Raw genomic sequence first — 15,457 nt, forward strand, 5'->3', positions numbered from 1 at the left:
TAAAATTTTTTTGATGATTATCAGTTTCAAAGATGTATCAATTATCGAACTGTATCAATGATTATCGAACTGTATCAATTCGTTTATCTTTTGAAAAACTTTCTTCTATTATTTTTTGTTTTAAAACAATGCTATTCATACAGTTCCCATAGTATGGGAACTGTATGACTAGCATTTTTTCACAGAGAAATTGTATGGAACTGTATGACTAGCATTTTTTCACAGAGAAATTGTATGGAACTGTATGACTATCATATTTTGTCTATGGCGGTCAATCCTGGGATTTGATAACCGATTTGATAATGATTTGTTTTTGATTCCGATTTGATAATGATTTGATAATGCTTCCGATTTGATAATAATTTGATAACGATTCTGATTTGATGACGATTTGATAACGATTTGATAACGCTATTTGATTCCGATTTGACAACGATTTGATAACGCTTCCAGTTTGATAACGAAAAAAGTCTATATTCCGATTTGATAACGAACTTCACCAATCATGTTTATACTAAGAAGTCCCTTTGCAGGATTTATATGTATCGCGGGGGTGTGTTTCTTCGGCTACCTACTTCCGGGTTCTGTGATCATGGCGTGCTACGTGTGGGTAATCAGACGCCACAACACTACCCGAAGCACCACCGCTGTTTCCAGCGAGATGCGTCGCAGGTTAGAACACTTTATGACATAAGTTATTTGTTACACCGTACAATATTCAATATTCGTATATGCGTAATTGTTGTTTTAAATATTGATATTGGAAGAAATTACAAATTGTTAGTACCACGGGGGGGGGGGGGGGCTGAACGATAACAGCCGATAAAGTGAAGGCTGGCATAACGTTTGGGTCTCCCGGAGCGAACTCGGGGTTTCATATCTACAAATTGCGACCAATTTTCAGACTATCACTGTTTTCAGCACAAAGTTTGCGATCATGTGCAAACATTGCCCACGAAAATGGAATCCTAATCTGACCAAACTTTGAACTTCTGGCCTCAGAATGATATTGTCCTCGATTTAAAAAGCCCGGGCATAATTCGCAGACTGCAAACAGAAGTGTTTTCTTACCTATTTTCAAATTCTCTCATCTCAAATACTGAAATCAGAAAGGAACTTAGCTTATGACTTATTACGGTGGTCCTGGGATAACATGAGACATTTTAAAGAGCTTTTTGATTTTCGAATGAGTAACTTTTGTCAATATTCTATCCATGGGGAGATTGTTTACTCCAAAATAGTTTTCGGAGAAGATTGTTTTTATTTTCTTTGAGAAGTTCCCATTTTAGCGTTTATGGAAAGTCCACTAAACAATTCGGTAATACTAATTCTAATTCGATTATAAATTTTGGAAATATTTATGGTACAATGATCCACCCTGCTTGTATAAGTTTTAGATCCTCGTCTGATTTCAGGACTCGCAAAGTGAATCTGTTCTGTTTTTTCTCCTCGCTCGGGTTCGTGTTGGCCTGGACTCCCTACACCATCTGTGGCATGCTTCACCTCGTCACCTCCGTCGACCCAGGTAGACAGCACACTCTTTTTGTGTACAGTTAGATACCAAAGTGCTGGCACAGTCAGCGCACTTGAACCCCCACCTCGACCAGGACAAAATTGTTTGTTTCTGTCAGTTTTTTTGACAATTTTGCCATAAATTAAAAAAGTTTATATTTGAAGTTTCCTGCATCAAGCTTCGTCCAGATCTCAACCATCAACAGTAGAAGATTTAGGGGGTGGGGGAAACCTTTTTCCTTCAGGAATTCGACCCCCTGCCGTTCCAAAGGGTCCCCCCTTTTGTACTATTTTGAGATATCCATTTTTGGCTGACTGACCTTAAAATGTTTCTAAAGATGCCAATGTATATTAACTTTGAGGGGGGAGTGCGCGCCGAAAAAACGCTATTTTTTGGTCGAAATTTTCCCAAAAGTGCCTAAAAACGAGCTTAATAGTGGTTTGGGAGAGCTCAGAAAATCAGTTTGGTCGACTCTGAAAAAAGTCGACGAAATTTTCAATTTTTTTTGGAAACACCCCCCCCCCCCCCTCGAGAAATTCCCAGATCCGCGCCTGACCATCAATTAAATGTTTAAAATTTTTGATGGATGAAAGCCTCAAAAAACCTTTCACATGGAACCGGAAAAAGTAATAAATTTTTATACTTTCGGTGGAAACCACTAAGCCATCAGCATCACTCGGGGGCAATTCGCAAATAATTAGGCTAAAAAAAAGAAAGTCACTGTCGATTTCACGAAGTTGGTGTAAAATTGATGTTGTTGTTGATCACGATGATGATGCGACTGCGAACAAATCCCTATTTGGAACCCAGTTTTATCAGCAGAACATAATTCATCATAGTGACCCCGCCGCACATTCCTTTGGCTAAACATTTCTTTGGCTGAATACACTCCTAAATTTTTAAATAAGGGCGCCAACGCCGAAAAAGCAATTGTCTGGCAAAGCTTTCCAAAAATACACAAAATTGACATTTTTATCTTAATTTGTAACCAAACCAATTTCGTTCATTCAAGGTTTTGTCAGAATATCAAAAGTCGACAAAGTTTTCTGCGCACACGCTAGTGACATACAGAAGAAAAACGTTTACTTGCTTCTAATTTTCTTTTAATTTTCAATGAAAAATTATTCGCCGGAAATGTAGAATTAGGGGATTCCTTCGCAAGCTGTCCCTTTGGCAGTGAACTCAGCGGGGCGACCGAGATTCACTACTTTCTACAATCCCGAAAGGGTTGATTTGGTGGCTAAAATCCTGTATTGCTCTCTGTTGCTTGCCCCTTTTGTGTATTGCTCTTCCGGCTGTCTTGTCTACTCGATACAATTGCAAGAGCTTCTAATTGTAATTTAATTCAGATGATTTTACGTTGGTTATATATATATTATACCGGTTATATTTATTAGCAGGGGCGGATTTAGGGGGGGGCGGGGGGGGCGGACGCCTCTTTCCTCCTCAGGGATTCGACCCCCTGCCGACCCAAAGGGTCCCCCCTTTGATACTTTTTCAGAAATCCATTTTTGGCCGACCGACCCTAAAATTTTTCTAAAGGCGCCTTCGGCGCCAATATATACTAACTTTGAGGGGGAGCGCGCGCCAAAAAAAAACGCGATTTTTTTGTCAAAATTTTTCAAAAAGTGCCCAAAAACGGCTTTTTGACTGTTTTTCCAAAAATTTGCATGCGGCGCAGAAAATTTTGCCAAAATAGGGGCAAATCAGTGCTTTGGGAGAGCTCAAAAAATCTATTTGGTCGACCTAAAAAAAATAAGGTCGTCAAAATTTTCGAATTTTTTTTGAAAATCCGCCCCCCCCCCTCGAGAAAATCCTAGATCCGCCCCTGTTTCAAAGTATTCTTTACTTAAAATTCTTGGAAGTTTCATAAGCATCTATGACTCATACCAGTATTTTCCCATGTGAACTAATTTAAAAAAAAACACTTTTCGTTTTTTCCTATGTTCAGGACGATTCTGGTGGCTTTTGAGTAACATGGCGGCCAAGACGTCTGCTCTGTACAACGTGGCTCAGTTCTGGACTGCTACATACCAGTTGACACTTCCCACTATCAACCCATACAGAACTCCAAAGGTTAGACTGCCTGTTTCCCGATTTAATTACTTGCCTGTTTAAAGATTCCAGTTTTAAAATCCTTTCTTTTTTAGGGAAGAACACTCAAGCAAAAATGTAAGCAGAGAGTATAATATGCTGAATGCAAAATCTTGCTTGCTTCTTCAAAATGGAATGCAACTCTTGCTATAAAAAACAAAAAGACGAAAAACAAAAATAAGTTGCTTTTTCCAAAACTAATATTCCATGATTTTCATTCCATAACAAATAGACAACTTTGCTGCGTTTTATTCAGAATCAACCGGAAGAAAAAAATAATTTAGAGCAAAATTAGCAAATCTATTTTCAATACCATGCTGAAAGAAGGCTGCTTGTATATCATGGCAAAACAATGAATGTTCCGACCTGCCCTTCAAAGCTGAATAAAAGTTTTTGCCTAAAAAAGATGAAACAACCAAAAAAAGAAAAAATTAACTATTTTTCTCTTCTTTTTATACCCAAACTTCAATAAATCTTTTCAAATTACCTGATGCTCATAGTTACTTCGACAGAAACTTTTCTTGAAAACAAGCTTTAGTTCAAAATCTGTAACAATCTTTAAATCTTTTAATTTTTAAATTGATTTATTCGGCACTAAAATTAATCAAATAAATTCATGATAAATCGATTCAATCGATTAAAATCCGAGAGAAATTTTAAGAATCATCCTAGGAGTTTGCCTAGGGAGTTTTTATGAATCATCCTGGGGGTTTTTGCCTTGGGCAGTTTTTATGAATCAGAGCAATTTCGGCATTAAAAACAACCATTTTAAACCTTCCAAAATGATACTAGTCAACTTCGCTTGTTTAAGATCATGAGGTATTGCAAATTCTCGATTTGTTTGTTGACGTCAATCAGTTGCAGCAAATACTTTAGCCAAAAAATACTTCTACCTAAATGCTACAAGTTTGGAACCAGTTCAAAACCAGTATTTTATATTATATTCTTGATAATATATTATATTCCAATTATATTATATTCCAATTATATTATATTCCAAGTATTTATATTATATTCCAATTATATTCTTGATAACTATCACTGTAAAACACTTTGAACTAATTAATCATCATCCATTACTAAAACTTACGATCTTTTGTAAAGCTAAAACTGTTTATTGTTTCAGCCAGAGAAGATTAAATTCAATTTAGAAAGCAGTTGCTCTTCCTCTCCTCTAACCTCGCAAGAATACCAATATACTAGATCTATTGAGACTAGGAAATACAAGAGTAAGATTAGGATCGGTATAAGACTAAGAAGTTGCACGAATTATCCGACCTAAAATTAGATAGCGAAATTAGATACGAAAATACTGTGTACCCTGTCCTACGAAATTACTCTATGAAAAGCAACCCCGGACTTTAACCCAAGTTGAGCGAAATTATATCCAAAAATATCACTTTTTGTTAATGTTGGACGTTGGAAAAAAATTAGGGAAAACTCTGTTTGATATCATGATAAAAGTTTGCCCTATAAATTTACCTGAGACCTGAAAAAAGAAACAGTAGTTACAAACAAATGTTGACGTGATACAAGCAGTTTTGTTCAATTGCAAGTTGATTGTTCAAGTAAGTAACAGAATCATTTTTTTTCTGTATCAAAAATAATGCCCAAAATTTTTCCTTCTCGCATTTAGATTTAACACGGGGAAAGAAGTGGTAAGTATTACAAGAACCATTGAATGCAGCGATTAAAGTTTTAAATTACTTCCTGTTAGTTTGTAAATCATTAAACTGATGTTTTGAAAACTATCAATTAATGGGTCTTCGGCTTTCATTTATCAAAATTGTTTGCATTCAGGGTCAACAAATATGAATTTATAAGACTAATTGATATCAGAAGCTTCCTTCAATCGCTGCTTTTCAATGGAATTTTTGCGGAGCTAAATTGTTAGTGTATTTTCAAATAGTGACTAAGCTGAAATTTGCTCAGCATGACATCTATGTGTTTAGCAAACAAGATAAACAAAAAAGCTCGTCATAGGGTGAAGCGCTGAATGTTTCGACTGCGTTTTGAGGCCTATGGAGTAATGATAAAAAGAAAAAAAAATCAAAGGTGATAAAAATAAAATTAAAAACTTCTATTTTAAAATTTTAGATTTTTTGTGAAATCTATCTCCCATATGCCATATAAAACACAAAGTGATAAATTTTGCTCCAAGAAACAAATTAATTCTGGCAACGATTGGAACGATTTCTACAATGGAATAAATCTCCGCTTACGCGTTAATAGCGCGATATATATCGTGCGTTAATTGTCCCAACTTGGCCAAAATGCCAATCTTTGAACTCCCTTAACTTTATAAAAATGAATATCTTTTCAAGTTTAAGCTCAAAACAACAGAAATTTCAAAAAGATATAAAAGTTTTCCGTCAAAAAAGGCTAGTTAAAAAGTCGAAATTTGTCTGAAGAAAGAAAAACCACTCCGAGCACAAAGATTCCGTTACTTTCGTTCCAAAAGTCGAAACAACAAGACTGCTCGTATCAGGACAAAGCCCCGAATGTTCTGACTGTCTTTTAATGTACATGATGCAGTGTTTGCTTTTTAAAAAATTATGCATTTTTCGGAAAAAAGGAAGAAATCCAAAATTTTCGAGTTTATTTAAATCATCACCCCACACGCCATATGAAAGTACAAAAAGATAGATTTTGCCCCTAGTAACGTAAAATTTACGACAAATAGCCTGTTTCAACCAATTGGAACGATTTATATGAGGGATTACATATCCGCTTACGTGTTAAGTGTTAATAGTGCGAAAAAATGGCTAGTTAAAAAGTCAAAACTTGTCTGAAGAAAAAAATTCACCCCGAGCACAAAAAACTTCCGTTATTTTCGTTACGAAATCGAAACAATAACTAAGATTGTATTGAGCCATTGATGCTCTGATGGGCAATTTGCGGAGTTTCATCATGTGAAGGTACGCAAATAATTTTGTTCCATTTTGTTGATTGAAATATTTTATGTCAAATACAATACACTGAGCATTGAACTCAGATTGATTTTTTCAAGTTTATTGACGGCCCAGCATGGTGAGTTTTTGAACAAATGGACTAAGGTATTTCCAATTGTCTTTTTACTTGACTGATATCGAAATTAAATTGAACTTTTTAGCCATTTTAGTTTAATTAGTATCTGTGCTTGTCACAAATTAAAACGCTTTTCATGTTGTTTTTGCCAGCGTGTGCATGAAAAAAAATTCTTTTATTAGTAGGAATGTCCTGTTGGGTTGCCGATGAATCGAAAGCCGGATCTCAGAAATTGAACGATGGAAATAAACAAAACATTGAATTTATAAAGTCATGCGTGAAGCTCATAGAATTTGAGACACTCGTTTGTGAAAGGTTTGATGATTTCTTTTGGAGACTCTTCATATATTTTATATCCTCGTCACTGGAACAGTAAGTTTTGCTAGCGCTGCTAAAAGTAAACGTCAGTGAATGCATTTGTAATTTATCTGCTGGCTCTTTTCTAGTTAAACGCCCCCTCGTAAGATAACAACATAAAAATGTTTGAAAAGTGTTCGGAAATAATGTATAAATTTATTGTTCACTTGTTCAGGCTGACATGTTTTTTTCACAGTTTAGATTATCAGAATTCAATTTTCATCTGAGTGTTCATAAAATGATTTTGAGAAAAAACCACGGGGGAACTCAGAAACAGGAAAAGAGCCGATATGTTCACTAAAACTAGCTTTTGCTAACAAGAATTCATATTGTGGTTTTGCGATTCGCAGATGATCTATGAAAGGCTATCGCGCCTGTTTAAGCATAGTCAGTTTCTCTTATTTTCCCACATTCCAGACTGAGTTAATTTGTTGCCTGAAGCTCTTTTTTGCGACTCAAGGCCGTTTTTTTGCGTCTAGAGCTTTCACGTGGTACCACTATTGCAGCCATAATCGGGCAGGCTGTGGTAGACCAGAAGCTAGAGGTCAAGTGAGAGCTCGTCCTCACACACTATCATTGCCATGGCAGGGGATCGATTCCACGAACAGACGCTCTTAGAGTGAACGCCTTACCACAATGCTAAGTGTCTCAAATCGAAGAGATACCTTAAACGGCTCGGTTGGATTTTCGCGCAAGGTTGAGTAGCAGATGATATAGCACGTGATCATCAGACTACAAACTTACAATAATGCCCCTTCCACTAAAATGCCGTCTGAACAATTATTGCTTTCCGGTTGAGCTGAATTCAAAGTTAAAACGATGCCGTGTTAGGTTGAAAACTAAAAATCTAATGGTTTTCCCAGAACTAAGTTTGATTGAGATCGAAATCTAAGCAAACCCACTTTTGGTCTCAATAACACAAACTCTTCAGCTCGGGTTTTACCAGTCCAATCTCTTTAAAAGGACAAACTCTTCAAATCGGGTTATTTTTGTGCAGAACAAAAAGAACTTTTAGCAAAAATATTGGTGACTAGTAGCTAGATTGTTTCAGACCTCTGGAATCTTCACAGTTGCGTTGCCGGTAGATTTGGACCCGTTAGAGATGGAGTCAATGGGTACTCAAGCCAGATTTCCTGTAGAGGGACAACAAGTCCCTGTCATCCCTGCAATCATCACGGGTCCGAGCTATATACTACCGCAGCCCAGAAGAGATTTCACGCCACAAGTTGGTCAGTCCAACAGGTAGAAACATGATAAAGCTAAACTTACCATATGTTTTTCCCCCGAGAAATTCGCTTAACTTCACCAAACAAAACAATTGTCTGAAAATTTATTCAATTATGTCATGAACCCTAGGAGGCGGTATATTTAAAAAAAAGTCGAAGAAAATGAGTCCTTAAATTTTGGGAGATTTTCTCAGGATTTTGCGGAAAGCTTAGAGTCCCCGGCTTTCTCTGAGAAAGCGCCATTTTTTGGATTAGGAGTTCAAAAAACCTGGCTCGAATTTTATTCTCAAGCCGACTTAAAAAGTTGAATATTTCTTCTCAGTTGGGTCTTTATACTTTCGAAATTAACTGCGACGCAGTTTTGTTCGCGTTTAACTTTCGACCAAGTTTTAACATATATATACCTTTCAAAGCGCAACGATTTTTACATCTTTCACCAATGATAACGAAAAGCAGTTATAAACACTCACCAAGATTGAGGATAAAAGGAAGGCTCTAGACGATTTAAAAATGACAAATTATTCGAAAAATGAATTAAGCAAAAAAAGTTTATTGGGAAGAAGGCACACTGAGAATATCGATAGTCATCCGAGACGAGGTCGTGGTCTTTTGTTCAGACTTGTTGGAATTGATCCGCGTTGGGACCAAAAATTTGTAGTCGCAACGCGAACAAAGTCTGCAAAGTCTAAACATAAATCTGCAAAGTCTGAATATAAGTCTACTTATTCCGAACATTGGCCTGCAAAATCTGAACATAAAGTCTTCAAAGTCTGATTATAAAGTCTGCAAAGTCTCGAGAGTTTTATGTCCACGGATCTTCATTATGTGCCTATTAAAAAATATTTTAAAAATTGTGGCATGCTTTAAAATTTGTGGCATGGAAAGAAAAACTAGTTAAAGATAGTGGTAAAAAATCCACGATTTTGATTCAACATAATTGAAAAAAGAGGAGAGTAAAAAACTTCGACTTAGTTCAACATACATTCAAATTGCAAGGAAAAAGCCGTTGGTTTATCAAAAGTTAAAATAAAAGGTAAATTTGGTATCTACACAGCTACTTTGAATTTCACTGGTTTTACATTAAGCTTTCTGAGAGGTGTTGAAGAATCCAAAGAATTGGATTTTTTTTTAATTTAGTTCTTTGGAACCTATTCAAGAGAGAGAATTAATGTGAGAGAAAAAGAAAGCCCTGAATGTTCCGACTATCCCTTAATTCAAATCGAACAGTTTTTGTGATACGAAAACATGAAAACCTATAATTTTTGGACAAGATCAAAGTGTGAAATTTTGAGTCGTACGAAATTAAAACGACCGATCTGATTAGCTAGCCTCAATCCAATTTGGAACGATTATGTTTTTCGGGATAAACTGCCACGCACAAATAAGTCGCGTTAGCTATCAGCAATATGAATAAACTCTTCAAAGCGCGCATAATGTAGTCCAGAACATGGCCAATCTGGCAATTTTCAAACCCCAAAAGTTTTCAAAAAAAAAATCGGAGGCAAACTATCTTTTTACATTTGAACTCAAGGAGTCAAAATCCTCAAGGGGGTATAAAAAGTTTTTGTCAAAACCTATTATTTATAATAAAAAAACCACACCGACCATAAAAATTCCGTTTTCTTCGAAAGTCGGAACAAAAAATAATTGTAATAGTATGAAACAATTTTCTTTTTAGTTTGAGATTTTTTTGCGAAATCATCTGACCACGCGCCATATTAAGTACGAAGTGATAGATTTCGCTCCTAGTAACAAACCAATTACGGCAAATAAGCTTCCTTTAACCAATTTGGAACGGTTTCTAGGACGGAATAAATCTTCGCTTACGCGTTAGTAGCGCGAAATATATCACGCGCTAATAGTCCCGAATTGACCAGAATGGCAGTCCTCAAACCCCCATAAATTTACAAAAAATTATCACAGGTGAAATATCTTTTCAAGTTTAAGCTCAAGACATTAATACCTTTTGAATGTAATAAAAAATTCTGTCAAAAATGGCTATTTAAAAGTTAGAAGTTCCCCCATCTGCAGAAACAAAAGTTAAACCCGTGCACATATTCCGTTAACTTAATTGCGAAAGTCAAAACAATAATTTTTATTAAAACAGAGGATTGAAATAAGGTAGTGCTCTGAATAGGTTTCAAATGCTTCCTACTTAGGTTTCGACTGTGTTTTGCCTAGTTCTCTCTAACGTAAGACAAGGTTTTCTCCTCAAATTTGTTGAAAGTAAAACAGTTTGAAATGGAAACAGTAATAACATACAACAAAACTGCTCGTAAATCAGGGCAAAGCCCCGAAGGTTCCAACTGTCCTTTGATTCAAATCGAATAGTTTTTGCGAAAAGAAATTATGAAAACCTATAAGTTTTGGACAAAATCGAAGTGCGAAGTTTTGAGTCGATCAATTAGCTTGCCTCAGTTATCTAATTTGAACAATTTCAGTTTGGTGTGCGGGATAATTCGACACGCAAAAACAATTCGCGTTACGTTCTCAGCATCATGAATAAACTCTTCAATATGCGCATAATTTAGTCCAGAAAATGGCCCTATTAATTTGGCAAATCTCAAACCCCCAATGTTTTACAAAAATAATCGGAGGTGAAATAACTTTTTACATTTGAGTCAGGAAGTCGATCTCTTCATTGGGGTATAAAAATTTTTCCCTGTAAGCTATGGTTTCGATCGGCGAAAATTGACTGAAAAAAAAATAAAACCACACCGAGCATAAATATTCCGTTTTCTACGAAAGTCGGAACAATAAGACTGCTCATATCAGGGCACAGCCCTGATTGATCCGACTGCATAATTACTCAGTTTTTTTTTGAAAGTCGGTACAAAAAATAATTGTAATAGAATGAAACAATTTTTTTTTAATTTGAGATTTTTTGTGAAATCATCCCGCCACGCACTATATAAAGTACGAAGTGATAGATTTCGCTCCTAGTAACAAATCATTTACGGCAAATGAGCTCCCTTCAACCAGCTTGGAACGGTTTCTAGAACGGAATAAATATTCGCTCACGCGTGAATAGCGCGAAAAATATCACGCGCTAATGGTCCCGAATTGACCAGAATGGAAGCCCTCGAACCCACATAAACTTACTAAAAATGATCACAGGGAAATATCTTTTCAAGTTTAAGCTCAAGGCAACAATACCTTTTGAAAGTAATAAAAAAGCCGTCAAAAATGGCCAGTTAAAAATTCGAGTTTAGTCTGCAGAAACAAAAATTCAATTCCGTTAATTTCGTTGCGAAAGTCGAAACAATAATTTTTATCATTACGAGGCTAAACTATGCGTTCTGTGCATTGTAAGCGGAATCCGCAACAGGCCAAAATCAGATTTGTCGCGGAATCCGCAACATTGCTACTTTTCTTTGATCTTCTATGCTGTTTTGGACTCCACAAACAAATACGTAAATCATTGTACTGCTCAAAATCGCTCAAAAAATAGGCGATTCTGCGGAATCCGCAACCGTACTTGCGAAATCCAGAACAGTTTGTGGAATCCACAAACAAATAATAAGACATTTGTATAAATAAACTGAGCTGTTGCGGATTCCGCAACTTTAAGCGGAATCCGCAAATTGGAAATGGAATCCGCAAACTGTAAATGGAATCCGCATTTTGTTTGCGGATTCCGTTTACATAAATGTGTATGTGTATTATAGTAAATCAAATTATATCTTTTAATTACTGGTCACCGGAAAAATCAATCTCAATTACTACATTGATCAACTACCAGTTGAAATACCAAACGTTTGGTCTCATTTTTTGTCAAACTAACTTCGGCCCAAATACTGACCTTTTGAGCTCCGATCCCAAATTCTGAATTCTGACATACTTCAATCTGAACCTCGATCACAAATACTGATGCCATCCCAAATACTGACCTTTTGATTCCAAATCCTGACCTACTTCTGTTTGAACCTTTATCCCAAATGGTGATGCAATCCCAAATACTGACCTATTTCGGTGATATGCTGAGCGTTGTGTTTCCAAACACTCTCAAGCTAATGACTACAAATATTGAATTTATTCGGCGTTAAGCTTCCAAAATCAGTATTTGGGATTGACGCAATCCCAAATACTGACCTATTTTGGCAGTATGCTGTGTGTTGTATTTCCATACACTCTCAACCCAATGACTCCAAATATTGAAATTTTTCGGTGTTGTGTTTCCAAAATACTAAAAGGTGACATCCACCGATTTAGTTAACAAATGTTTTGCGATTTGTTCGTGGATTCCGCTGACAATGATTAAGTCTTTGCCTTTAATTTCGGCATTGCTATAGATAAGAATTCCTGCTCTAGCTTTTAATTGTTCATATGCAAGTTCATTAATAAACAAAAATCTGAATCCACTTACAGTTTGCGGAATCCGCTTACATATGCGGAATCCGCTTACAAAACTTGCAGATTACACGTACATTTGCGGATTCCACTTATATTTTGTGGAATCCACTTACAGTTGCGGAAGCCAGAACAACTAGCTATATTCGCTTGTTGCGGAATCCGCGGCACAACAAATGTACCGACAAAATTTACGTTACAGGTATTTGTACGCGGAAGCCACGGAATTGTTGAATGTGAAATCCACAGACATTTTGGAACAAGTTTAAAGGTTTGTCTATGGAATCCAGAAATCTAGTGCCAAACTATCCAGTGCACAGTTTGGCCTCGTAATGATTAAAGCAGAGGATTGAAGTTAGGTAGTGCTCTTAGTAGGTTTCAAATGCTCCCTACTTAAGTTTCGACTGTGTTCGTAATGCTTCTCCTTTCTCTCGGTCAGTTTTTTTTTGTAAATTTAGCCTGTGCTTGACCTATGTTTTAGCTCTCGCCAAAGCTGAGTAGTTGTTTTGAATGGCGATCGTCTCAGAAAAACTTCTCGGCCGCGGATTTTCAGCCGATAATGCGCGCTATCGACTTTTAACGTCAAATCATAAGTTGAGTGCCTGAAATCGGGGTAGCGAATAAAAACAATAAGATTAATCACATGTTTTAGTACCCCCACCAACAGCCCTCGCAAACGTAAAACGAGTGGTTGGGAAAGAAGGATACAGAAACAAGGCGGGACCAGTGCCACCCGGAAGAGGTCATTGACCCCCAAACAACATGATATTCCTCCAAACCAATTCATTTCGGGATCCAACCTAGCTTATTATGAAAATGAATGAAGCGCTAAGCCGACCTATTTCAACAGGTTCAATGAGTGTATTTATGTATAATTTAAGTGTAAGTTTTTCTGTATAAAAAAAAACTGAAAAAAAAACAACACGGATCTAGAATTTTTTCCAGGGGCGGATTTGTGAAATGTTTTTGAAAGTTTTGTTGTCTTTTTTGTGTTGGTTAACTGAGGATTTTCTAATTTTTTGTGACGAGAACTATTTCTAAAAACTTTTATAGTAAATGATATAACAAATTTAAAACATAACTTATTATGAGCCAGTTTGGAGTTGCAGAGACTTTGTTTGACCATTCACATTTTGAATTTTAGGACGTGTAACTTCTAAAATTCGCAGTGTTTTAACAAAATTTGATTGCTAGAAAAGTATTTGTAAATTGATGACTTTTTATTTTTGATCATAATTTTAATTTAAAAAATATGTTGAGGGGTTATTCGGTTATCTTTTATGTGGGGGGTGGGGGAGGGTGTGTGTGTGTGTGTCTGTGTCTGTGTGAGGGGGGGGGGTGGGTAGGTGGAGGAATTTGGATTGTTGTGTTCAATCCATCCGCGGTTGCTTCGCAAGATCTGTCAACGAAAACTGTTTTTTTGATGATAAAATACTGCTAGAGTTCTGATTGGAATCCCATTTCACTGTAATAATGGGAAAGTATGTCTAATTAAACTTTTGCCAAACTATAGAATTACCGCAAGAATATTTAAGACTAGGAGACTTCCGAACTGCACATGGGAATACAAAAACTTGCGAGAGTCAAGTAAAAAGTTGTTGCAAGATTTTGAATGCTTCCTCAATACGAAAAAAAAAATTAAAGAAAAATTCAAAAAATTTGATTCAAGTAAAAAATAAGAATTTTGAATGCTTCCTATATGCCGATTTCAATGCAAATCTTGGATGATTTTTGGGACACATTTGCAAAACTTTGCTTTTCCATAAACTCTGCCTAAAATCAGCTGATTAAAATGCATGAACGTTGATCATCTAGATTGCTATGTTATTTTTTATCTCAAATGCTCAAATATAATCCGATTAACTCGGGATAAAAAAAATTATTTTTTGCACAATCATTTCTTTAAAACTAGAAGTCCAATCCGAAAGTTTTGGTTTCTTCTTTAAAATGTTTATCAAAATCTTGATTACTTATGCCACTCATTACATGAAGGAAACATGTTTCAGCAACGTCCGGTGGAACATTTTGCTGAATACTTTTTCGTAGTCATAAATCCAAGAATTAACTACACGCTAACAGCAAAAAAAAAACAAACCGCAAAAAAACAACATTGAAAAGCAAAGTTTTCCTTACTTCTTGCAAAAGGTATGCAACCTGTAAAAACAACTAATTATAATAACCACAAGGAAAACCGGTTGCAAGTAGCACAAAATGTTCCAACGACAGGCTCAGAAAAAATACAAAAACAATTTTTTCTTTAAATTAGTGTCATTTTTCCCCATGGTGTGATTAAAAAGTGTCCAGTAAAAAAAAATTTTTGGCAAATTGGACAGTCATAAAAAAAAACCATTCGGGAAACAGTTTTCGAAGAAAATTGACTAGAAATACGAAAAAAATTAAAGAAAAAACTTAAAAAAATTTGAAAAAAAAATTCAATTTTTTTTGAAGAATTTTTCAACCTTTGCTTAGAAGATGGCGCTAAAAGTGTCCAAAAACTACTTGTAACTGATTACAACTAAGTTTTCACGGCTTAAAAATAGCTTAGATAAGCTATTGTAAACATACACGCTCACACCATATCAGTTCGAAATGAGACCAAAAAAATTCAAACCAATTATTCTCGACACTGAGGAAACTTTTAGAATTTTGTTAATGTGATTCAAATTACGACTGAAACGGCTTTAATTTCATATACCCATCGAATTATTCCGATCAATACTTCTTGTACCTGATTCTGCGTGGAAAAAAAAGAAAAAACTAAAACACAACCGAATACAAATTCCTCTCCATTTTCAATGGTCGGAACAAAAAATATTTTGCAAGAAAAGTACAGGATCCTCTTATTCATTCGCAGAAATTTTTGCGAGAAGGCAGCAAGATTTGTTTTTAA

General features: G+C 35.8%; 1 protein-coding gene across 1 annotated transcript; it reads left to right on the forward strand.

Annotated features, from left to right (window-relative positions):
- Window positions 1–590: 590 nt before the first annotated feature.
- Window positions 591–13,400, forward strand: LOC134848498 (uncharacterized). Its single transcript, XM_063865971.1, has 5 exons — window positions 591–672; window positions 1,416–1,525; window positions 3,465–3,589; window positions 8,043–8,233; window positions 13,220–13,400. The coding sequence occupies exons 1-5, from the start codon at window positions 593–595 to the stop codon at window positions 13,389–13,391; spliced, it is 678 nt and encodes a 225-aa protein (XP_063722041.1). The 5' UTR covers window positions 591–592; the 3' UTR covers window positions 13,392–13,400.
- The last annotated feature ends 2,057 nt before the right edge of the window (window positions 13,401–15,457 follow it).

The sequence above is a fragment of the Symsagittifera roscoffensis genome, chromosome 6 (assembly GCF_963678635.1).
Source record: "Symsagittifera roscoffensis chromosome 6, txSymRosc1.1, whole genome shotgun sequence".
NCBI lineage: Eukaryota > Metazoa > Xenacoelomorpha > Acoela > Convolutidae > Symsagittifera > Symsagittifera roscoffensis.

What these genes read in the sequence shown, in the direction of transcription:
- LOC134848498 (XM_063865971.1), top strand. Translation starts at nt 593, where the DNA reads ATGGCGTGCTACGTGTGGGTAATCAGACGCCACAACACTACCCGAAGC. An exon ending in TCCAGCGAGATGCGTCGCAG is followed by an intron (nt 673 to 1,415) that starts GTTAGAACACTT and finishes GTCTGATTTCAG; the next exon opens with GACTCGCAAAGTGAATCTGT. An exon ending in CGTCACCTCCGTCGACCCAG is followed by an intron (nt 1,526 to 3,464) that starts GTAGACAGCACA and finishes TCCTATGTTCAG; the next exon opens with GACGATTCTGGTGGCTTTTG.